The sequence below is a fragment of the Rhinatrema bivittatum genome, chromosome 1, assembly GCF_901001135.1.
Source record: "Rhinatrema bivittatum chromosome 1, aRhiBiv1.1, whole genome shotgun sequence".
In the NCBI taxonomy this organism is placed as follows: domain Eukaryota; kingdom Metazoa; phylum Chordata; class Amphibia; order Gymnophiona; family Rhinatrematidae; genus Rhinatrema; species Rhinatrema bivittatum.
Genome location: NC_042615.1, coordinates 561,077,477 through 561,103,569, shown reverse-complemented (window position 1 = coordinate 561,103,569; position 26,093 = coordinate 561,077,477). Strand labels below are relative to the sequence as shown.

Sequence of the window (26,093 nt, the reverse complement as noted above, 5' to 3'; positions counted from 1 at the left end):
CCGATACAGCCAGTGGCCGAGGGTCCCTCGATGCTTCGTCAGCCACTGATGCACCCCACCGGAGCGATCCTCTGAGGAGGAAGAGGCATCCAGGACCATCACCTTCGCCCACGGTTCCCCAATCCGTCACCAGACCCCTCCAGCTTACCATGGCCTCTATGCCGGGGCACCAGTCGATGCCATTGGTGCCCCTGTGGTCTCCAAAGCCCTTAGAGCCCAGGGCTGATGCCCCTCACAGCCCTCACCCTCTGAAACCCGGCCCAGGTGAGGAAGAGGGTCCCTATGACCCTTGGGGTGACGATTCTACAGACTCATCCTTCGAATACTCCGACCCCTTCTCGGAGCCTTCCCCTCCAGAGGAGCGGCACTGGTCATCACCTGAGGACCTGTCGTTCGCGGAGTTTGTCAGGGCTATGGCTGAAGCCATTCCCTTTCAGCTCCTCGCAGAGAAGGATGCACTTCATAAAATGCTGGAAGTCCTCAGTTCATTGATGCTCCTAAGGAGATCGTGGCAGTTCTGATCCATGATATTTTTAAGGAACTCCGCCTCTGCATGTGGGAACACCTCATCTCCATCTCCCCAATTAACAGAAAGGCCGATGCCACCTACCTGATGCAACAGGCCCTGAGGTTTGAGAGGAGGCAGCTCCCCCACCAGTCAGTGATCATGGAGTCCGCCTTAAAAAAGGCCAGGCATTCCTGCACATATGCCGTCGCTCCTCTGGGATGCGAGCATAGGGACTCAACACCATAGGGAGAAAGATTTTCCAGGGCGCCATGCTGGTTGCCCGCATCACAGCCTACCAACTTTACATGACTCAATACAACTGCAATCTCTGGAAGCGAGTCCAGGATTTTGCGGAGGGTCTTCCCCAGCAACAGCAGGAAGCTCTTGCCACTGTTGCCTCACGGATCTAGAAGCAGGGAAACACGAGGTGCGTTCCACTTACAATATTTTTGAAACTGCAGCCCGCTTAGCTGCTGTGGGCATTGGCGCCAGAAGGCTGGCTTGGCTCCGGGCCTCGGACCTCCAGCCGTAGGTCCAGGATAGGCTCACTGACCTCCCCTGTATAGGCGAGAATCTGTTCGAGGAGCCCTCAGTGGGCCTTGCGGTTCCAGTGGCAGCAGGCATCCCAGGATCTAGAGGCTCCGATCACGGTCACTGACCCTCTCAAGCTATCCTTGGCCTGGTGGGAAGCTCTCCCCAACCTAGAATGTGGACATCCATTCCAGCCCACGCTGCCCCAGGTGACCCTCACCACCGATGCTTCTCCTCAGGGGTGGGGATCCCACATGAACAGCCTACACACACAAGGCCTTTGGACCGCTGCCGAAGCACGTTGACAGATAAACTTTCTGGAGCTTTGGGTGATACTGTACGCTTTGTGGGCATTCCAGAATCAGTTGTCGTCCAAGGAAGTTCTGATCAGGATGAACAACCAAGTCGTGATGTGGTACATCAACAAGCAGGGCGGTACAGGCTCGTTCCTCCTCTGCCAAGAGGCAGTGCAGGTCTGGAACTGGGCCCTCTCCCAAGGGATGTATGTGCGGGCGACCTACCTGCCAGATTACCCTAACATGCTGGCAGACCACCTCAGCCAGTCCTTCCAGCCACACGAGCGGTCCCTCAACCCTGCAGTAGCGGCCGACTTATTCCACCACTGGGGTACGCCAGATGTGGACCTGTTCGCCTCCCCTCTCAATCACAAGGTGAGCAAGTTCTGCTCCCTAGTAGCGGGGAACGGCCATCCAGCCTGCGATGCCTTCTCCCTTCACTGGGGGCAGGGCCTCCTGTATGCGCACCCACCTCTCACGCTCCTCTCAAAGATTCTGTCGAAGCTTCAGCAGGACAGGGGTACCATGATCCTCTTGGAAGCCTCCTGGCCTCGGCAGGTTTGGTTTCCACTTCTCCAGGATCTGTCGGTATGGGCGCCCATCCCGCTGGGAACAGCAGCCGACCTCATATCACAGAACCAGGGCACGCTGCACCACCCGAACTTCCGGGCATTGGCCCTCACGGCTTGGATGTTGAGCGCGTAATCCTCCAGCCCTTACAGTTCTCGGACAGTGTTTCTCGGGTCCTTATTGAATCCCGGAAACCATTGACCAGGAAGTCCTACAGATCAAAATGGAAACGCTTTTCCATCTGGTGTGGGGGGCATGGGTTGGACCCTTTCTCGTGCCCTCTCCCCCGGCTGCTGGACTACCTGTGGCACTTGTCCAAGTCTGGACTCCAGACCACTTCAGTCAGAGTGCACCTCAGCGCAGTCAGCGCATACCAACGAGGTGCTGCTTGTGCGCCCATTTCGGTCCAGCCTCTCGTTGGCCATTTCATGCGGGGTCTCCTCCAACTGAAGCCCCCTCTTTGGTCACCGGCAGCGTCCTGGGACCTTAACGTTGTTCTGGCAATACTGATGCAGTCTCCCTTTGAGCCTCTGCAGTCCTGTGACCTGAAGTTCCTCATCTGGAAAGTCATATTCCTGGTGGTGATCACTTCCACTCACAGTGTTAGTGAGCTTCAGGCCCTGGTTACATATGCACTGTACTCGAAGTTTTTCCACAACTGTGTGGTCTTGCATACGCATCCTAAGTTCCTGCCTAAGGTGGTGACTGATTTCCACATCAACCAGTCAATTGTTTTACCGAGGCCACGTTCCCACCCTGGGGAACGAGCTCTCCACACCCTGGACTGTAAACAGGCATTGGCTTTCTACCTAGATCACACGGCAAGCCACAGGCAGTCCACTCAGCTCTTTGTGTCTTTTGACCCCCAACAGGCTGGTGCAGCGGTGGGTAAACAAACTCTATCGAACTTGCTGGTGGATTGCATTGCCTTCTGCTATGTGCAAGCAGGCCTTCAGCTACCCGGCAGAGTGAAGGCTTACTTTATGCGGGCCATGGCAGTGTCGGTGGCTAATTTACGCGCAGTCCCGGTCGCAGAGATTTGCTGGGCTGCATCCTGGAGTTCTCTCCACATGTTCGCAGCTCACTACTGCCTTGACAGGGTTAGCTATCAGGACAGTGCCTTTGGTCAGTCCATCCTGCGCAACCTGTTTCAGAACTGAACCCAACTCTCTCTACTATTGCTCCTTGTGGGACCAGACCACTCCCTGTTTGTCCCACAGTACCGCAGTTGTGTTGTGCCCGTTGGCACCTTGTTCGGCCACTGATGGTCTCTCTAGTTGAGTGGGGCATTCTGGAGCTCTGTACTCACCCACATGTGAGGACTACCATCCTGCTTGTTCTATGAGAAAGTGCAGTTGCTTATCTGTAACAGGTGTTCTCCTAGGACAGCAAGATGTTAGTCCTCAGGAATCACGCCCGCCTCCCCACGATGTTGGGTTTACCTTTGGTTTCTTATTTTATTTTTTTGCTTGTTTCTTTTGCTATGTTACAAGACTGAAAGGGGACCTCGCTGGAAACGTGGATAGTAGCAGGCTGGGCAAGCTCAGTCTGCTGGCCAAAGTTTCTAGAAACTTTGACAAACATTTTCCTTGCTGGGCTCCATTGGATGATGTCACCCACATGAGGACTAACATCCTGCTGTCCTAGGAGAACACCTATTACAAGTAAGCAACTGCGCTTTCCTGCCAGTCTGAACGCCCACAAGTTGTCTGGCTAAGTAGCTTAGGGGCTTTATGGGGCAGGCAAAATGTCTACATAAGTTAACCGAATATACTGATATTCAGTGTTATCAGGCTCAGTTATACGGCTAGATCAGATACAAAAGGCATCTGAGCACTTGAGCCTTAGCAGGCTATATTCAACATATAACCAATGAAGTAAAAATAATAATAAAAAAAAATGGCAAACAAGCAGAGGGGATACCCCATCCCCCAAAATAATTAAAACCACATTGGGCATTGGGGCATAGTGCCTGATTTCTCCCCAGACTCCTCCAAATTAATTGAAAAAAAAAGTATTGGGCCATAGCAGCCTGACACCCCCCCCCCCCTGATATCTAAATTCAAATCAGACACCAGACCTCCTCCTCCTCCCAGTGCCTCCTCCCTACAGACTTAGAACCCCAACACTACCCCCTCAACCCATCCGGAACAGTCTCTGAACTGGGAGCCCGTAGTGTTTTGGGGTGCTCCTGGTCTGTAATCCAGCATTGCTCTGACAGCAGTGTTGGTAGCGTATGCTACCACTGTTGCTGTCAGAGCAATACTGGATGCAGATGGGAGCACAGTAAAACTCTACTACCTCCTGGCTCAGCCTTGGGGATTTTGGGGGGTTCCAGGTGAGAAAAAGGGGGCCCAGATGCAAGCTTTTGAATTTAATATTAGGGGGACAGGGGCCTCAGACCACTTTGGCCTGTAACATGCTTTAATTTTTGGGGGAGTTCGGAGGGGGAAATCGATGTTAGGCACCGACATGTTTTTGAATTATTTTGGGTGGTGAGAATTGGGGCTGCTTGGCAGTTTTTGGGGTTTTTCTTTTTACTAAACTATAACTTTGCCTGTGTATATTCGACGGCAAACTAAAGTTACCCAGATTAATTTAGCCGAGTATATTCATTGGGATACTTAACTCACTAAACATTTGGCTAAAGTTATCCACGTAGCTTTACCCAGATAACTTTTCCACTCTCCATCCTATTGAATATGAACTTTACACATAATTAGGATTTCCAAACGATTGTGAACTATTCCCACTCACTGTCTTTTGCTGCTTGTGCAAAGTTCATAGATACAGGTAGTTTCTCTTTGAAAATTTAGCTGCAAGAATGCTCACTAAAACTGTTTGGTACTTTGTACTCTGCAGGCTATTTTAAAATTTCAATCCCTCCCCTCCTCCAATAATGATTAGTGACTGTGAATTTTATAATCGGGTGCTGCTGCGATGGTGTGTGCAGCAGGAAGAGAACTATAGTAGTTGGTGTTTACTGGCTTTAATATCAGAAAATGGGCATGGTACCAGAGTTGCTTCTTTTTACCTTTATTTATATTTTATGTTGGTAATTATTTAATATAAATAGAAGGATATTACTGACAGTAGTTGTAAAGGTGAAAGAGAAGACAGCTAGAGTTATAATAGTAGTAGTAAGAAAAATATGAATAAATATATATACATAAACAGTGACCTGGTCCTATAGGAGCCTATTTATTTTCAGCTTTTATTATAGTGACAATGTACATATAGTAACTTTCTGCATGTTACCAGGTAGATGATGTCACCAGTCTGCACCAAGACAATATGTCACAAGTCAAATAGGAAAAGCTTTGATTTTTATTTCTCAAATTGGTTGTGAATGAAGAGGAGTGACTTAGAATTATCAGCAGGCACTGACTAATAGGAGTAATACCATACATTGACAATTGGCAAAATGAGTAGTAGCTGCAGCAAAAGTGTAAAGAAAATCTTGTTTTTAGGAAACCATCATCATAGCCTGACACTGGCAGCAAACATGTCTTTCCTGCTAAGAAGAAAACATGAGCAACAGCAAGAAAGGCAGTCATAGTGTGGCACTACCACTATTCTTGGGGAAATAAAAAGCAATTACTACCGAGCCCTGCAATGCTATGAAGAGTCTCTAATACCTTGGTAGCTAAGGCAGCAACACTGTTTTCGGTTTCAAAGAGTAGATCCTCCTCTCCCTGGGACAGCTCATCATAACTCAAACAATCATAAGACTACGATGCAATTATCGTCAAAGACTGAAGAATAGTGAGAGCTTTTGTGGATGGCAAATTGTGTAGCTGGGGAAAGGCTATATTTAAGGGACAAGATGAAAGAATGCTGAAAGACAAACTAGGCTTTTCTTTACATGGTTGGTCTGGTTGAAGGAAAACTTAGGTCCATAAAATCCTTTAAAATTCATCCTCAAGATTTTAAACAGTGATACAAGAAGTAGCTTTAACACATTTTTTTTAAAAGCCCATTTATGCATATATAACCTTTTGAAAATCGAGCTTTATGGAGAGAATTTTCAAAGGAGTTGCGCACATAAAAATAGCAATTTTCAAAAGCCATTTTACGTGCATAAATCCTTTTGAAAATGACCTCCTTAAACGATAACTTCCAAACAGTTCTGTCTGGCCCCATTGTTTGCACATCTGTGGCCGCACGGAGATCTGTTACAGTATTTTATAACCTGTGTGTTTCGGGTACGCTAAGGTTATAACATGCATGTATGTCTACTTCCAACATATGTGTCTATGTTTGGTCATGTGTGGATACTAGACCAACACAATAGTGAAGGTTATTAGTAAAGTTAGAACTAAGAGAAATTTCTCTGAAATAAGTAAGTAAGCCAGATAAGACTTATCTGGCTAACATAACCAGGATATTGAGCAGTGCAGCCAAGCTGCTGAATATACCTGGATAAATTTAAAGTTAGCTGGATAAGTTATCAATAACAAGTCTAAAGTTATCCAGATAACTTAGGGCCTCATTTTCTAAAGTATCGCAGGCCTGTGATACTTTAGAAGATGAGGGGCGAGGGGCCGAAACGGGGGGAGGGCCTGCGCTAGCCGGCAGCGATCGCACGCCATGAAGTTAGCAAGTAGCACATTTAAGACTAATTGGAGAAAATTCTTTTTCACTCAACGCACAATTAAGCTCTGGAATTTGTTGCCAGAGGATGTGGTTAGTGCAGTTAGTGTAGCTGGGTTTAAAAAATGTTTGGATAAGTTCTTGGAGAAGTCCATTAACTGCTATTAATCAAGCAGACTTAGGAAATGGCCTCTGCTATTACTGGCATCAGTAGCCATGTTTGGGTATTTGCCAGGTTCTTGTAGCCTGGTTTGGCCTCTGTAGGAAACAGGATGCTGGACATGATGAACCCTTGGACTGACCCAGCATGGCAATTTCTTATGTTGTTATGTGGGTCTCTGCTCATGACTAGGAACATGGTCCAAGGCCATGCTAGGGTTGTAGGCAGGCAGCGAACAGGCATATCGAGAGTCCAGGCAAGGGTCAAACCAGGTATCCATCCAAGGGAGAGGAAGAGGAACGGATAAGGCTGAGGCAGGCTGGGCAGGCAAGGCACGAGCAGGCGGGGCAGACAAAGGCAGGAAGCATCACCATCATTCCCCATATAAGGGCAGCTCCCCCGATGTATCCTGCCTCAGTAACAGGTCCAGCTACGTTTGTAGTGCGTGTTGCCCAACAAAGGTAGGGGGGGGGGGATTTAGGTAGGGCCAGGGGTGGGTTAGGTAGGGGAAGGGAGGGGAAGGTGGGGGCACTCGGAGGGAACGGAGGCAGGCTGCGCGGCTCGGCGCGCGCAGGCTGCCGATTTTGCGCAGCCTTGCGTGCGCCGACCCCGGATTTTATAAGATACGCGCGGCTACTCGCATATCTTATAAAATCCACCCTGGGGTGTATACCATCCGGTCCAGGTGATTTACTACTCTTCAGTTTTTCAATTAGGCCTACCACATCTTCTAGGTTCACCGTGGTTTGGTTCAGTCCATCTGAATCATTACCCATGAAAACCTTCACCGATACGGGTATCTCCCCAACATCCTCTTCAGTAAACACTGAAAGGAAAAAAAATCATTTAATCTTTCCATGATGGCCTTATCTTCTCTAATTGTTCCTTTAAACCCTTGATCTGTTTTGACTGCTGCAGCACACTGAGTCAACGATTTCAATGTATTATCCACTATGATGCCTAGATCTTTATCCTGGGTGATAGCTCCTAATATGGAACCTAACATCATGTAACTACTGCATGGGTTATTTTCCTTGCACTTGTCCACATTAAATTTCATCTGCCATTTGGATGCCTAATCTTCCAGTCTCACAAGGTCCTCCTGCAATTTATCACAATCTGCTTGTGATTTAACTACTCTGAATAATTTTGTATCATCTGCAAATTTGATAACCTCACTCATCAAATTCCTTTCCAGATCATTTATAAATATATTGAAAAGCACTGGTCCAAGTACAGATCCCTGAGGCATTCCACTGCCCACTCCCTTCCCCTGAGAAAATTGTCCATTTAATCCTATTCTCTGTTTCTTGTCGTTTAGCCTGGTTGTAATCCACGAAAGGACATCGCCTCCTATCCCATGACTTAAGCCTCTCATGAGGGACTTTGTCAAACACCTTCTGAAAATCCAAATACACTACATCTACCGGTTCACCTTTATCCACATGTTTATTAACCCCTTCAAAAAAATGAAGCAAATTTGTGAGGCAAGACTTCCCTTGGGTAAATTTATGTTGACTGTGTTCCATTAATCCATGTCTTTCTATATGCTCTGTGATTTTGATCTTTAGAATTGTTTCCACTATTTTGCCCGGCACTGAAGTCAGGCCTACTGGTCTATAGTTTCCCAGATCACCCCTGGAGCCCTTTTTAAATATTGGGGTTACATTGGCCACCCTCCAGTCTTCAGGTACAATGGATGATTTTAATGATAGGTTACAAATTTTAATTAATAGATCTGACATTTCATTTTTTAGTTCCTTCAGAACCTAGTATGCAAACCATCCAGGCCAGGTGATTTGCTACTCTTTAGTTTGTCAATCTAGCCTACTACATCTTCCAGGTTCACAAGTGATTTGGTTCAGTTCATCTGACTCATCACCCTTGAAAACCATCTCTGGAACTGGTATCTCCCCAACATCCTTTTTAGTAAACACAGAAGCAAAGAATTCATTTAGTCTTTCTTCAATGGTCTTATCTTCCCTAAAAACTGCTTTAACCCCTGGGTCTTCTAATGGTCCAACCAACTCCCTCACAGGTTTCTTGCTTCTGATATATTTTTAAAAGTTTTTATTATGAGTTTTTGCCTCTGCGGCCAACTTCATTTCAAATTCCCTCTTTACCTGCCTTATCAATGTTTTACACTTAACTTGACCATGCTTATTCTTTTTCCTATTTTCTTCAGCTGTATCCTTCTTTCAATTTTTGAAAGATGTTTTTTTGGCTAAAATAGCCTCTTTCACCTCACCTTTTAACCATGCCGGTAATCGTTTTGCCTTCCTTACACCTTTCTTAATGTGTGGAATCCATCTGGACTGCGCATCTAAGATTGTATTTTTAAACAATGTCCATGTTGCGCTCGGGGGTGGACTCTTGTCCTGGGGCAAGGATGGAATGGCTCCTGAAAGGGAACAGGAGGTAACTGGACCCAGGGGGCGGAGCACTGAAGGAGACAGAAGCTAGGTAGAACTTCACCACTGGAAGCCCGAGGTCCCCCCGGGAGGAACCCATAGGGGCCCAGGCCGCTTGGACTTAGGTGGGCCTCGCAGGGTCTCCTGGGAGAGTAGCAGTCCGGCGTGCCCACAGACACAGGGAGAGTGCAATCGGATTTTGAGACTTGAGGTCCGATGGAGCAAGGAGGACCAGAACAGTGCTGTGATGACAAGACACGTAACAACACCAGAATCTGGAGACGAGGTCAGGCAGGCAAAAGGGCAATGTCCAAAGGTCAGTCCGAGGAATGGTCAATGAGGCAAGGGTCAGATACCGGAGGTCAGACGTAGTCAGCGGCAAGCAGAGGTCTAGAGGCAGGTGGCAGACAGGCAGGCAGGTCTGGAACAGGCTGAGGTCTTTGAGGCAGGCGGCAAACAGGCAGGCAGGTCAGGAACAAGCCGAGGTTAGTACCAGTAAGACAGTCCAAAGGTACAACCTGGGGTTGCGCAGGATCAGACAGGCGCTGAGACAGCAGAACGCTGGAACAGGACTGAAGGATAAGCGTGCTCAATCAGGCAGAGGTCTGGTTCCGGAGGTCAGGCAAGGTCACAGGCAGGCTGAGGTCAATAACAGATGGACGAAGAGATTCAAGAGACTTGAGACAGTAAAAGGAGCCCAGACAACCTAAGGAGGAAGCCAGTTGCAAAGGCAAGCGAGTGACATCACCAGAAGAAGCCCGGCAGCCCTAGCGCGTCGCGGCCCCATTAAGTCTCGGGGTAAGGGCGCGCGCGCAAGCTAGGGGAATCCTCGGCCGGAACAGGGCTCGGCAGCGGGGAAGCCACACGAGGGCCCGAGGTTGATGGCAACGGCGTAAACCGAGGAAAGAGCCAATGGTGATGTTAACCCTTTAGTGGGGATCTGGTACTGGTCTATGAGACTCTGTTGAATAAAGTTGGCCCTGGCTCCAGAATCCACTAGAGCCTGAGTATTAAAGCTGGTGGAAGAGCTCTCCACTGAGGTCGATAATAGAATCAATGGTGAGGTCGTAGTGAGACCGAGGGATATTGACCCTGTGATTCCCTGACGCGAAGAAGGTTCTCTTTTCGCAGGGCAGCGAAGTCACTGGTGGCCCTGGTCTCTGCAATAGAGGCACAGGCCCAGCTGGCAACGGCGGGATTTCTCTACTTCCGATAGATGGGCGCGACTGATTTGCATTGGTTCTCCGGTGTTCTCTGAAGTCAGGAACTGATTTTCAACAGTGGAAAAAGTTGTCCTTGAGCAGTGCTTCAGATTGAGTCTGTTCTCTTGGGCCCGCTCCTGAAGTCATCGATCCAATTTTCCCACGAGGTCCATTAATTCCTCGAGAGACGCAAGAATCTCCCGAGCGGCGAGTTCGTCTTTTAATCTAGGTGCCAATCCTTCCAAGAAGATGGCGTGTAGGCTATTCCCTTGCCAGTTGAGTTCTGTGGCCAATGTGTGAAACTCAATGGCATAATCAGACAAGAAGCAATTCCCTTGTTTTAATTGTAACAAGTCGGAGCCCATTGTGGGAAGTCTGCCAGGCTCATCAAAGACTTGTTTAAAGGCGGACATGAATTGTGGGAGGCTGGCCAGAAGAGGATCAAAACGTTCCCAAAGTGGGGAGGCCCAAGCCAGGGCCTTACCCTCCAGAAAAAGACAAGACGAATGTGGTCTTGACCAGATCATTGGGAAAAAGGGTAGACTGTAGTGTGAAGTGCATTTGGCACTGGTTCAGAAACCCATGACATTGTTTAGGGTCACCTGAGTAACAAGGCAGTGTGGGTAAAGAAATGGGTGTCGGTACAGGAGTCGCCGAAGGCGGTAATGGAACATTTAACCAGTTTAGGAAGTCCTGTCGAGTGGCCAGGTGATTCACATCCGCTACCACTTGATCCAGCGTTGCCTGGAGTTTCTGAATGATCCCAGGATAGGTATCCAGTCGGGTATGTAGACGTTCCAGGGAAGCAGACAGAGCTTCAAGACATCATTGTTGTTCTTGGACTTTAGCAGCCAGGCCCGGAATGGCCTGTAAGGCAGGAGGAGACTCCGCCGAGTCCATGGCCTTTGCAAACTATTGCGCTCGGGGGTGGACCTTTGTCCTGGGGCAAGGATGGAATGGCTCCTGAAAGGGAACAGGAGGTAACTGGCCCCAGGGGGCGGAGCACTGAAGGAGACAGAGGCTAGATAGAGCTTCACTACTGGAAGCCCGAGGTCCCCCCGGGAGGAACCCGTAGGGACCCGGGCTGCTTGGACTTAGGTGAGCCTCGCAGGGTCTTCTGGGAGAGTAGCAGTCCGGCGTGCCCACAGACACAGGGAGAGCTCAATCGGGTTTTGAGACTGGAGGTCCGATGGAGCAAGGAGGACCAGAACAGTGCTGTGATGACAAGACACGGAACAATGCCAGAATCTGGAGACGAGGTCAGACAGGCAAAAGGTCAATGTCCAAAGGTTAGTCCGAGGAATGGTCAACGAGGCAAGGGTCAGATACCGGAGATCAGACATAGTCAGAGGCAAGCAGAGGTCTAGAGGCAGGTGGCAGACAGGCAGGCAGGTCTGGAACAGGCTGAGGTCTTTGAGGCAGGCGGCAGACAGACAAGCAAGTCTGGAACAGGCTGAGGTCTTTGAGGCTGGCATCAGACAGAAAAGCAGGTCTGGAATAGGCTGAGGTCTTTGAGGCAGGCAGCAGACAGGCAGGCAGGTCAGGAACAAGCCAAGGTCAGTACCAGTAAGACAGTCCAGACAGGCGCTGAGACAGCAGAACACTGGAACAGGACTGAAGGATAAGCGTGCTCAATCAGGCACAGGTCGGGTTCCAGAGGTCAGTCGAGGTCATAGGCAGGCCAAGGTCAATAGCAGACGGACGAAGAGATTCAAGAGACTTGAGAGACAGTAACAGGAGCCCAGACAACCTAAGGAGGAAGCCAGTTGAAAAGGCAAGCTCTGGTTGCCAGAGCTTGCCTTATATAATCCCAACGGAGTGACATCACCAGAAAAGGCCCGGCAGCCCTAGCGCGTCGCGGCCCCTTTATGTCTCAGGGAAGGGCGCATGCACTAGGGAATCCTCTGCCAGAACAGGGCTTGGCAGTGGGGAAGCCGCGCGAGGGCCGGAGGTGGATGGCAACGGCGTTCCTGCCACGCCACGCTGCGGAAGGGAGTCCTCTGCGTCACAAAAGAGAGGTGAGAAGAGCTGGCCACGGCCTCCGTGGCCAGCCTTCTTAACAGTCCATGCCTGTTGAACACTTTTAACCTTTGCAGCTACACCTTTCAGTTTTTTTCTATTTTCCTCATTTTATCAAAGTTTCCCTTTTGAAAATTTAGTATTAGAGCTGTAGATTTACTTATTGTCCCCCTTCCAGTTATTAGTTAAAATTTGATCATGTTCTGATCACTATTTCCAAGTGGCCCCACCATTACCTCTATCACCAAATCCTGCATTCCACTAAGAATTTAATCTAAAATAGCTCCCTCTTTTGTTGGTTCCTGAACCAATTGCTCCATGAAGCAGTCATTTATAACATCCAGGAACTTTATGTCTCTAGCATGTCCTGATGTTACATTTACCCAGTCAATATTGGGGTAATTGAAATCTCCCATTATTACTGCATTGCCAAATTGGTTAGCTTCCATGATTTCTCTTAGCATTTCATCATCTGTCTGACTATTTTGTCCAGGTGGACGGTAGTATACTCCCATCACTATACTCTTACCCAAAACACATGGGATTTCTACCCTTTTAGAGTAGATTTTTAAACTTGCGCTAGCGCGTCCATGTGCTTGCACTACCCGGCGCACACACATGGACACGTGATTTTATAACATGCTCGCACAGGCGCACGCATGTTATAAAATCAGGGATCAGCACACGCAAGGGGGTGCACCTTGTGCGCGCCGAGCTGCGCTGACTTCCCCCGTTCCCTACGTCCCCACCCCACCTTCCCTTCCCCCCCACCCCACCTTCCCTTTCCTTCCCTCCCCCGCCCTTTCCCCACTTTCCCCCCTACCTTTTTCTTTTCTTATGTTTTTTGTTTTGTTTTAAACTTACTTCAGCCCTGGGGCTGAAGTAAGTTGCGCGTGCCAGCCGACTGCCGGCGCGCGATCCCCGGCACAGCGGCAAATGGATGCTGTGCCAGGAGCCTCTGACCCCACCCCCACCCGCCCCTTTTTACAAGCCCCAGGACTTACACGCGTCCTGGGGCTTTACGCGCATCGCCGGGCCTTTTGAAAATAGGCCCGATGCACGTAAACCTTCCAGATTTACACACGTAACCTTTTGAAAATGCAGCCCATAGATTTTACTGAGCATTTAGTTTCTTGTATGATCTTTATCCTGTTGGACTCTATACCCTCCCGGTCATGAAGTGCCACACCCCCACCAAGTTGATCCTCCCTATCATTGTGATATAATTTGTACCCTGATGCAGCACTGTCCCATTGGTTATCCTCCTTCCACCAGGTCTCTGAGATGCCTAGGTTCTAGAGATGTGAATCGTGTGATCGATCGTCTTAACGATCGATTTTGGCTGGGGGGGAGGGAATCTGATCGTTGCGGTTTTGTTTTTTTTTTAAATCATTTAAATCGTAAATCGGGGGAGGGCGGGAAAACCGGCACACCAAAACAACCCTAAAACCCACCCCGACCCTTTAAAATAAATCCCCCACCCTCCCGAACCCCCCCAAAATGTTTTAAATTACCTGGGGTCCAGTGGGGGGGTCCCAGTGTGATCTTCCACTCTCGGGCCACGGCTGCGTTAATAGAAATGGCGCCGGCGCTACCTTTGCCCTGTCATATGACAGGGCAAAGGTAGCACCGGCGCCATTTTGGTTCCTGTCCCCGGCGTCACGAGCGCAGGAGATCGCTCCCGGACCCCCGCTGGACCCCCAGGGACTTTTGGCCAGCTTGGGGGGGGGTCAGGAGGCCCCCCCAAGCTGGCCAAAAGTCCCTGGGGGTCAGGAGGCCCCCCCAAGCTGGCCAAAAGTCATATGACAGGGCAAAGGTAGCGCCGGCGCCATTTCTATTAACGCAGCCGTGGCCAGAGAGTGGAAGATCACACCGGGACCCCCCCACTGGACCCCAGGTAATTTAAAACATGTTGGGGGGGTTCGGGAGGGTGGGGGATTTATTTTAAAGGGTTGGGGTGGGTTTTAGGGTTGTTTTAGTGTGCCAGTTTTCCTGCCCTCCCCCTTCCCCTCCCCCTCCCCCGATTTACGATTTTTGATGATAAATCGGGAAAATTCCTATTGTATCGCGCCTCTAACGATTTTTGACGATTTAAAATATATCGGACAATATTTTAAATCGTCAAAAAACGATTCACATCCCTACTAGGGTCTGCTGGCTTTGGCAACCAAAGACTCAACCCGAGGGGAATGTGGGCTGGTAAAGGTGAAGCTCTAGACCGGTCTCTGCTTCATCTGGGTCTGCCTGCTGGCAGAGAGAACCTGCAAGACTCCGCTTTGCAGGTAGAGCCAATCTCATCCCAGCCCAAGGCTCCACAAACAGAACAGTTAGTATTAGCAAATACTGCCCCATTCAGTGAACTACCTTATACTTGTCTGCAATATCTCTCTTCTGCTAGTTGTGTGCCTGTCATGTAATGCCCTTGTGCTATCCCTACCACCCACTAGTGGTTAAACAGTTGACCTCTTGAGGATCCCAGCAAGCACTGAATATAGGCTTCGCCTGCACCTGCCTATATGCCTCTCTGCTGGTAACCTCCCAACCGCAAACTGGGTTTCCACTTGTCTCTGGGCAAGTACCCTATCTACAAGCTATTTTCAGAAGGTAATAAACTAAATCATTTATTATTAAAAAGGATTTACAGTGAAGGAGATTAAACACTGCAATACAACATACAAGGAATTTTCACAGTAACGCTAACTGCTATATTAAAGTAGCTTGTCTCCAACGCCATAGCTTTCTTAGTCAGATTTTGCTGTCAGCACATAGCTGTATATTCCAGCTGAAACAATTCAACTGCCACTTTGCCTCCTCAGCTCGTTCTGGCTCAGGGATTAACTCCATCTGCTCCCGCTACTAGTGCTTTAGAACACTACTGTTGTGCTGCCATCTGCTGTCTAACTTAAATCATCAAGGAAAGAAAACATTTTCACAGTAAAAGGAGTTTTACATTACAGACAAATAATAACATTATAATAATTAAAACTCCTGTTTCACCACAATATTCTTTTACTTAAATATCTAAATCCCTTTTTAAAATAAGTATATCCTTTGTATTTACAGTGGTGTATAGTTTAGTGTCATGTAAATATTACAACTGTTCCTTTTTCCAGATTTTTCATCCCATCTCTTAACAATTTATTATATTTTTAGGCATTAAACAAAGACCTTTTGAAATTGTCTTCTCGCCTGAGTCTGCTGGACCAGGAGCTGTCTGACAAGAGTTTTGAGCTGCAGAGCAGTAGCAAAGAGCAGCAGAAGAAAATATCAGAAGAAGTGCAGGTACTGCAGAAGGAAAGGGACCTGCTTCTTAGAAGAAGAGGCAGTCTGGATGAGAAGCTGAAAAATGGAAGAGTGTTATCACCTGAAGTAAGTAAAAACCTACTACACGTGGGCTTAATCTTCAAAACATTTTCTAGTGCCTGGCTCCATACATTTATCACGGTTCACTTCCATAATGTTGCATTTCCTAGTGTGTAGCAGATGGACTCATTACAAATGGGTATAGTGTGCTCGTGCTAGCAGTTGGAGACGGATCTGACGTCAGCACGTGGTACATATACCCCTACAGGAAGTGCAGATGCTCAGTAATTTCCGTCTCCAAAGCAGTTTGGAGCTACCTAACGCTCGCTGAACGTTCTTCCAAACACTAACGACTAAATTCTTAGAAGAATCCTACCTGAAGAATAGCCCCGCACTCCTGCGGTGATACCCTTGGGTCCCTCCCCCAGTTGAGTTTCCCGAGGTGATTTCCGTGGTCCCTCGGAGGTGAGAGCCTCGGTCCGGTGGCCGAATCGCGGCAGGGACCTAGCCCCCGAGTGAGAAGGGCTCTGGCGCGGCGTAGAGGCAGCCTCGGTCCCGATCCATTCACGGTGAGGACTTGGCCCCCGAGCGAGACGAGTTCGGGCGTGGCTTAGAGGCAGCGGGTGCACTTCCTCGAGCACAGCGGTGACGGTAATCACCCTCTCCCCCCACAGCCGGAGACCGCCCGGGTCGCAGCCGGGAAGCGCCGAAGATCAGGTAAGGCGTACATCTTTACTTTGGTCTCCAGAGAGCGAGGATTAGCGGGGTCTGCCTACGTGGCAGCCCGCCATTTTGCCTGCCTGCTCGCCGTCGCCCTCTGCCCTGTTAGGGCACACATTCAATTGATAGGCGCCCGTTAAGCCGCACGTTGCTAGGCGCACATGGTTAGGCACACGTTGTTAGGCGCACGTCGATAGCGTTGCTAGGCGCACGCTGATAGGCGCACATTCATAGGCGCACGCTGATAGGTGCATATTGATAGGCGCACATTGATAGGAGCACAGCTTTCGCACATTTTACAAGGCGCATACTTCGGCTGGGAGCGCACCGGCACATAGAGGTAATACACGCAATGGAGCGTATGAGAGCCCAGGCGTCCACGGAGCTGGCACCTCCAGAATCTGGCATAAGAGATCTAGGCCTCTGCTCAGCATGCCACCTCAGAGCCACACAGAGCGAGGAAGCAGACTCCCTATGTGCCCAATGTGAGGAGGCCCTGGGAGTTCCAGGTCAGGGCCGATCCCAGCCCATATTAAGTGCCAGTTCCTCAGGGAACACCCCGGAACTAGCAGGCCGAGGTGAGCAGCCGGGGAACCCTAGAGACCTGGTGCCCCTGAGGCTAGACTCTGCTTCACTCTCCTGGGTGGAATTATTCAAGGGGATTCATGCCTTTGTCCAAATTCAGTCTGCTCCCCGAACGGACCCATACATACCGGATGACCCTGCCACTGGACCCTCTAGGCCTGGGCACGGCCACCCGGAAGCCCCATTTATAGGGATTCAGATTGCTCTGAGGAAGAAGGCGAGCTTCCCGAGAAGGGTGAACCTCCCTCGGGGATAGAGCCATATCGAACCATGAGACGCTTCTTCCTTAAGGAGGATCTCCCACACCTGGTCTCCCAATGCCTGTCGGAGTTGGCTATCCCAGGCCAAGGCACCCCAGGGGAACCTAGAATGAACCCCCTGCTACAGGGCCTTCGTCAAACGGCTCACCATTTTCCCCTCCTCCAAGCAGCACAACAGTTAATTGATCTGGAGTGGAATGCGCCGGAGGCCTCATTCAAAGGGGGTCGGGCCCTGACCAGCATGTACCCCCTGGACCCGGCAACCAAGGAGCTGCTGGCGTGCCCCAAGGTAGACGCCATAGTCTGCGCAATTATGAAGCGCACCACCATTCCAGTGGAGGGAGGGGCGGCCCTCAAGGATGCGCATGACCGGCGCCTGGAAGCCATTCTGAGACAAGCCTTTGAGGTGGCAGCCATGTCCCTACGAATCGCGACCTGCTGCACCGTGGTGACGCGTTCCTGTTTGTCACAAGTCAGGAACAACACCCCGGGAGAAGAAATGGAATCAGCTCTCTCGTTCCTTACTGACGCTGCCTCCGACTTAGTTCGTACGGCAGCCAAGGGAGTGTCGTCCTCAGTGGCAGCCAGGAGACAGCTCTGGCTACAAAATTGGTCGGCCGACTCCTCCTCCAAGGCACGCCTTACAAGAATGCCCTTTAAGGGATCCCTCCTGTTCGGCAGCGACCTCGAGAACCTGGCTAACAAGTGGGGCGCCTCTCCATTACCCCGTCTACCAGAACACAGGTCAAGGAGGAACCAGCGCCCTCTTCCTAGGCCATCCAGAGGTAGAGGCTCTCAGCGCTTCAACCCCTACAGGACTCGCTCCAAGCACCTCGTTCTCAGACCAGGAACCAGTCCTTTCGGACCAGGCACAACAAGAGGGGAGCCGGCTCGGGCTCGGGTCCCGGCCGCACCCCACAATGAGAATCAGCCGACCCATCTGGGGGACGAAGCCACAGGGGGCAGGCTAACCCTATTCTACCGCAGGTGGGTCGAGATTACTTCAGACCAGTGGGTCCTCGCCATCATCCGAGAGGGGTATTACCTGGACTTCCTTCATCCCCCTCCGGACAAGTTTGTGGAATCTCCTTGTCCACCCCTCAAGAGGGCGGCACTGGAAGCTACCTTGCGGAGGCTCCTGTCCCTAAAAGCCATAATCCCAGTGCCTGCATGGGAGATAAATTCTGGGCATTATTCCATTTATTTCATCGTACCCAAGAAGGGGGGCACCTTCAGACCTGTCCTGGACCTCAAGTCAGTCAACCAGCACTTAAGGGTCCCAAGATTTCGCATGGAAACTCTGCGGTCAGTCTGAAGCGCAATACAGCCAGGGGAGTATCTCACATCCCTGGATCTGTCAGAGGCCTACCTGCATATCCCAATCCATCGGGATCACCAGCGCTACTTACGCTTCAAAGTCCTGAAACAACACTTTCAGTTCCGGGCGTTACCCTTCGGGTTAGCCACCGCACCGCGAACCTTTACCAAGGTGATAGTAGTGGTGGCGGCGTCCCTCAGGAAGGAAGGAATTCTCGTCCATCCTACCTAGACGATTGGCTGATCAGGGCAAAGTCACCGGAGGAGAGCCACCGGGCAACCAACAGAGTTATATCTCTTCTGGAAAGCCTAGGATGGGTAATCAACATGAACAAGAGTTCCCTACAGCCTTCGCAGTCGCTGGAATACCTAGGAGTCTGATTCGACACCCAGAGAGACAAAGTCAGCCTGACCTCCAAGAGGAGATCAAAACTCCGGAATCGTTTGCAGGCCCTGCTGAGCACCTCCCGGCCCACAGCTTGGGATTATCTACAGGTCCTCGGCCTAATGGCGTCCACTCTGGAAGTAGTACCATGGGCACGGGCTCATATGAGGCCGTTACAACGCGCCCTCCTATCTCGGTGGAGCCCACGATTACAGAACTATACCGTGCTTCTCCCTCTACCGGCCAGAGTACGGAATCAGTTACGGTGGTGGCTGCAGCCTGGCCACATGAGCCGGGGGTCAAAAATGTCCTCCCCAACCTGGACCCTACTCACTACAGATGCCAGCCTGAGCGGCTGGGGAGCACACTGCGAAGAGCTAACCGCCCAAGGGCGGTGGAGCAAAGAAGAGTCAGGGTGGAACATCAACCGACTAGAGGCACGGGCAGTCAGGTTAGCCTGCCTGAGATTTGCGCACAGACTTCGAAACAAAGCAGTCAGAGTGCTGTCGGACAATGCCACCACGGTGGCATACATCAACCGACAGGGCGGAACCAGAAGCCGACAGGTATCCCTAGAAATAGCCCTCCTGATGGTTTGGGCAGAAGCAAATCTCCAGGACATCTCCGCCGTCCACATCGCCGGGAAGGACAACACCACGGCAGATTTCCTCAGCAGAGAAAGCCTAAACCCGGGGGAATGGCAACTGTCACCCACGGCCTTCCAGATGATTGTGGATCAGTGGGGGACTCCGGGCATGGACCTACTAGCGGACAGATCCAACGCTCAAGTACCCAGATACTTCAGTCGCAGACGAGATCCTCTTTCCCACGGGATCGACGCCCTGGTGCAACCATGGCCTCAGGGGATCCTGCTATATGCCTTCCCCCCATGGCCCCTGCTGGGCGCCATTATACACAAGATTCAGCGACACAGAGGCCTAGTTCTTCTGGTGGCCCCGGACTGGCCAAGAAGACCCTGGTACGCAAACATGAGAAGACTACTGGCAGGGGATCCTCTACCCCTGCCCCCTCATAGGGACCTGCTGAGACAAGGTCCCATCCTCCACGAGAATCCAGCTCCATTCTCTCTTACGGTCTGGCCATTGAGAGGGCTCGACTGAGGAAAAGGGGATACTCGGGGGCGGTAATAGATACACTCCTCCGAGCACGCAAGTTCTCCACATCACTAACTTACATACGGATCTGGAGAGTATTTGAAGCCTGGTGCGAAACTCGCAGCACCAACCCACATGCCGCTAAAATCCCCGTCATTTTGGATTTCCTGCAAGATGGGCTTCAGAAGGGTCTGTCCCTCAATTCAATCATGGTTCAGGTGGCAGCACTATCCTGCTACGGCCCCAGAAGTGACGGCAACAGCATTGCCACACACCCAGACGTTTCACGTTTCCTGAAAGGAGTCAAACACATTCGCCCACCACTGAAATGGCCAGTGCCTCTGTGGAACCTCAACCTAGTTTTGGACTTCCTAGCGGGACCCACCTTCAGACCCCTCCGAGGACTGTCCCTCCGGTTATTAACCTTGAAGATGGTGTTCTTGCTGGCCGTATGCTCAGCACGCCGCATCTCAGAGCTACAAGCGCTGTCCTGCCGCGATCCGTTTCTCAGGATCACCCCAGGGGCTATCCATCTTCGCACGGTTCCTTCCTTCTTACCCAAAGTAGTCTCACACTTCCACCTCAACCAAACCATATTCTTGCCAACCATGGAAGGGTTGAAGAAATCGGAAGCAGGTCGAATACTGCGTCATCTCGAAATCGGCAGGCTGCGGTCCAGATACCTGGAGATGTCGGAAACAGTACGAAAGACGGACCACACCTGTTCGACCTTTGCAGTGGGAAGCGGCAAGGAGAAGCAGACTCACGAGCGACTATTGCTCGCTGGATCAAAGAAGTTATCAAAGTGGCCTACGTAGAAGCAGGAAAACCACCACCTCTACGAGTCAAGGCTCACTCTACCAGAGCACAAGCGGCCTCCTGGGCAGAAACTAGGATGCTGTCGCCTGCAGAGATATGTAAAGCGGCAACGTGGTCCTTCATCCATACCTTCTCCAGATTCTACCGTCTGGACGTCCAGGCCAGGGAGGACTCAGCATTTGCAAGGGCAATTCTAAACGTACCTCGGACAGCCTCCCACCCAGTCCGGGAGTAGCTTTTGTACATCCCATTTGTAATGAGTCCATCTGCTACATGCTAGGAAATGGTGAGATTACTTACCTGATAATCTCGTTTTCCTTAGTGTAGACAGATGGACTCAGCATCCCGCCCGGCTGCCGATATATATGGGGATTCACCGTTTCGAGGTAAGCCATGTTTCCTTACATAGAGCATCCACCCTGCCGGGTGTCGACGCCTTCCGGTTGAGAACACTGGCGGTCTCCAGCTACTATCAATCGGTCAGGTTAATCATGTTCAGTTAATCAATCGGTCAGTCACACATATATCCATACAGCTTTTGCAAGGAAGATTACTGAGCGTCTGCACTTCCTGCAGGGGTATATGTACCACGTGCTGACGTCAGATCCATCTCCAACTGCTAGCACGAGCTCACTATACCCATTTGTAATGAGTCCATCTGTCTACACTAAGGAAAACGAGATTATCAGGTAAGTAATCTCACCATTGTATGCTGCTGGATCTAAGTTATCCATCAGTGTATCATGAAGTTTATAAACATTTGTGGTACTATTTGCACCAAGCACCATCACCATATTTATAAATTAGGAAGCATGATCCAGTAGCACATATACCATACAGTAATTTTAAATGTATTCTTTTTAGCAGGGTGAAATTTTAAAGAAATTTCCTTTGGCTTTAATGTGATTTTAAAGTAGATGTCTTTTGCTTTTTGCTACACCAGTCCAGAATGATTGGGTTAGTCCCTCATCCAGTAGTTTGTTTTGGGTTTTTTTTCTTATTTATGTATTTTCAAATATATACAAGACATTACATCTATACTAATAAACGAAGCTTGACTGACGTGCCGCAAATGCGCAGTAGAGACCAGCTCTACCGCGCATGTGCGGGCAAGCACGTCGGTCTGAGCCAGCGTCAGAAAAAAAGAAAAAACAATGGCGGCGTCCAGTGGCAGCGGCAGCGGCGTTGGGTGGCGGCGTCCGGTGGTAGCGGCGGCGGGTGGCAGCGGCATGGCGGCATCCAGCGGCGGCGGCGTTGGGTGGTGGCGGCATCCGGTGGTAGCGGCGGCGGCGGGAGGCAGCGGCGGCGGCGGCATTGGGTGGCGGCGGCGGCGTCCGGTGGTAGCGGCGGCGGCGGGTGGCAGCGGCATGGCGGCGTCCAGCGGCGGCGGCGTTGGGTGGCGGTGGCATCCGGTGGCGGCGGGTGGCGGCGGCGGCGGCGGCAGCGAGGGAGGACAGAGAGAGGGAGGGACTGAGTGAGAGGGGAGGAGAGAGAGGGAGTGGGACTGACTGAGAGGGAGAGAGGGAGTGGGACTGAGGGAGGGAGGGAGGTGGGAGGGAGATAGAGAGGGAGTGGGACTGAGGGAGGGAGTGGGACATAGAGGGAGGGGAGGGAGTGGGACAGAGGGAGAGTGGGACTGAGGGAGGGAGTGGGACAGAGTGAGAGGGGGAGGGAGTGGGACTGAGTGAGAGGGGAGGGGGGGAGTGGGGACTGAGGGAGAGGGGGAGGGAGTGGGACTGAGGGAGAGTGAGAGGGAGGGAGAGAGGGGGGAGGGAGTGAGACTGAGTGGGAGGGAGGGACTGAGTGAGAGGAGAGGGAGGAGTGGGTGGGAGGTAGGGGGTGGAGGGGAGAGAGAAGGAGGGGGAGGTGAGAGACAGAGGGATGTAGCCCTTTTTAACGGCGGTGGAGCGAGGGAGGAGAGAGAGAGGGAGGGACTGACAGAGAGAGTGAGGGACTGAGTGAGAGGGGAGGAGAGAGAGGGAGTGGGACTGAGTGAGAGGGAGAGAGGGAGTGGGAGTGGGACGGAAGGAGAGGGGGGACTGAGTGAGGGGGGAGGGAGATAGAGGGAGGGGGGAGGGAGGGAGTGGGACAGGGAAGGAGTGGGACTGAGGGAGGGGGGGAGGGAGAGAGAGGGAGGGAGTGGGACAGAGGGAAGGAGTGGGACTGAGGGAGAGGGGGAGGGAGTGGGACTGAGGGAGAGTGAGTGGGACTGAGAGAAGGAGGGAGGGAGTGGGACTGAGGGAGGGAGGGAGGGAGGGAGTGGGACTGAGGGAGAGTGAGAGGGAGGGAGAGAGGGGGGAGGGAGGGAGTGAGACTGAGTGGGAGGGAGGGACTGAGTGGGAGGAGAGGGAGGAGTGGGAGGAGTGGTGAGAGGGAGGGTGTGGTAGGGGGTGGAGGGGAGAGAGAATGAGGGGGAGGTGAGAGACAGAGGGATGTAGCCCGTTTTAACGGGCTTAACGGCTTGTCTTGAAATAAAATAGGAAATTTAAATTAAATAGAAATACATGGGGAAAAAAATCATCAATACACAGCCTTTTCAATTTACCAGTCAAAGTCCTCAAAAAGAGGAGATCCAATACACAACTGAAGGTAATTAATACATTACAAAAAGAAGAAAAGAATCAGTATTTGATCAAACCTTCAACATATTTTTTTTTTATTTTGTGACATACATGTGGTGCAGTGATAGTTAAAGCCAGTATTCTCTGCCTCCAGCTGATGGAAGAACTACTGATTGAGCAACAGTATCATAAATCTTATTGGTCTGGCCTATGATTTGAATTGGAAAGAAACAGAAAAAGGACCATTTTGCCTGAGACATTCAATTTGATTGGGCTATGCACCTGTCCTTTTTTTACAGAGTAATGAGCCAGAATTTGATTTTGCTGCCATTCTCATCAGAGGGTTCATGGTTAAGCAACTTAAGGGCATATATATAAGGCATGAATTTTGTTTTGGGCCATGCGTCTGTAATTTTTACAGAGTTTTAAGCTAAAATTTAGATATGTTCTCATTCCCATCAGGAGTTTTTTGGTTGAGCCAAAATATTGCATATATATATTTTAAGGAAAAAAGGAAGAGGATCTTCTAAGAATCTTTTAAATCTTTACCAATTTTCATTTCTCAATAGTAAGAGGAACAAATAGCTCCCTTGAACGCTGAAAGGTAAGGCTAAAGGATAATTAACCAGTAAGTTTCAAGCTGCTTAAAATAATTTTAGTTCATTTTAGAGTTCATAGGGCCATTTTAAGCCCTCCATGGGCCAGTACTTTATGAGCAATAGATTAGCCACTGCAGACAGAAGAGCTTGCTCTACAATAGAAAAGCCTTTACTACATTAAACTGTGATGAAAAAGCTACAGAGTATATAAAAATAAAGTATTTAGGGCCTTGAACAGTTATATGTTCAGTCTGCATTGTTATAATTAACAATTTCATCCCTTGTTTGTAGAATGGAGGACTTTTTGAAAATCGCACAGTATTACACAGCTGCATACAAGCAAAACTCACATCCTGTATTTTTTTGAATCCAGAATTTTATGTAAAATTGGACCAGTCTTATAAGATTGCATCCTTTCTAGTATTGTTTGCTTAAAGAAGTTTTCAGATTCCTTAATTACCGTAACTTTCTTTGCTCTGTAAGGAGGATAAAGTATTAGATGCTTTATCTCCTGCAATAAAGAATCCTATGGAGCATTTAGCTGGTTATCTATGCAATCTCTTAGGAGCTTTAGTCTCAAATGGGAAATTATAAAAAAAAAAAAAAGATGATTCCCACCCCTGCTATTTATGCAATAGATTTTTCTATTATAGATATTGAAGATGAGTATGAGGAGAGAACAGTTTTGTGCCCCTGGTAGAAATGGGAATTTTTTTTAATAGAGGAAAGAAGTTTTATTTCTGTAATGGATAAAGAAGTGCTTACAACATTTTTTCTTAAGGCTGGCAGAATATAAATTTGTAGAAAGCCCTCACTGTGGGTTTAAGTATGTTGCAATAGCCTTTTCTACAACATTGGGAATTAGTGATTATTGTGTAATCTGAAGGGCATTTGCCAGCTCACTTCCTTCAGACTTCCTAGATCATTTATTTTAAAATCCGTGGTTTAATATAATAGCCCTTACAGTGACTATTAAATCAATTATCTTGAGGGTGGATGGTAAGATAGATTGTAACTGTGGGAACTCGTTGCTCTTTACTCTGTAAAGATTTTACTTTTTGCTGGTTAGCTCGGAGTCCAAGCTACCAGTCATGTCTGTATTTTTGAGTTGTTAAAAAAATCAATAATAAACAGATTTAAAAATAAATCCGTTATCTCTCTGGGAGAAAGCATATATTCTCTAAAGGGCATATTTTTAAAAAGTACGCCCATGCGTACTTTTGTTCGCGACTGGCACAAACAAGAATATGCCGGATTTTAATAGGTACGCGCGTAGCCACACGTATCTTTTAAAATCTGGGGTCAGAGCGCGCAAGGCTGCGCAAAATCGGCAGCCTATGCACGCCGAGCCGCGCAGCCTGCCTCCGTTCCCTCCGAGGCCGCTCCGAAATCGGAGAGGCCTTGGAGGGAACTTTCCTTCCACCCCCCCAGCCCTATCTAAACCCCTCCCGCCTTTGAAAAGTTACGCCTGCCGGCCAACTGCCAGCACACAATACCCCGGCCCAGGAGCAGTTTTGGAGGCCTCGGCCACACCCCTGAAACGCCCCCGGGCCAGAACCACAGCCCCGCCCCTGGATGACGCGCTGCCGCGACACGCCCCCCCCAGGAAAGCCCCAGGAAAGCCCCGGGACGTACGCGCGTCCCAGGGCTTGCACGCGCCGCCGAGTCTATTCAACATAGGCTCAGCACGTGCAGGGGGAGCTTGGGGCAGGTTTTCGGGGGGGGGGGGGTACGCATGTATCTTACGCGCGTACCCCTTTGAAAATCTGCCCCTAAGATTGGATAAGAGAATAAATAATTAAAATATGATTTCTCTCCAATTGTTTTAGCAGAGCAAGTGGCACCTGTTCAAGCTATGTCTTGGATTGCAAACTGGCTAAAAGACAGGAAACAGAGAGTAGGATTAAATGGGCAATTTTCTCAGTGGAAGGGAGTGGACAGTGGAGTGCCTCAGGAATCTGTATTGGGACCCTTACTTTTCAATATGTTTATAAATGATCTGGAAAGAAATACGACGAGTGAGATAATCAAATTTGCAGATGACACAAAATTGTTCAGAGTAGTTAAATCACAAGCAGATTGTGATAAATTGCAGGAAGACCTTGTGAGACTGGAAAATTGGGCATCCAAATGGCAGAT

At 49.9% G+C, this 26,093-nt stretch overlaps 1 protein-coding gene across 4 annotated transcripts in view; it reads left to right on the top strand.

Moving 5' to 3' along the window:
- KIF27 (kinesin family member 27) overlaps positions 1-26,093 on the top strand; it is a 342,610-nt gene that overhangs the window by 194,436 nt on the left and 122,081 nt on the right. For all 4 annotated transcript variants that reach the window (XM_029616875.1, XM_029616884.1, XM_029616868.1 and 1 more), the window contains one exon: positions 15,444-15,659. In XM_029616875.1, coding sequence (XP_029472735.1) covers positions 15,444-15,659 — 216 coding nt within the window. The remainder of the gene's footprint in view (positions 1-15,443; positions 15,660-26,093) is intronic.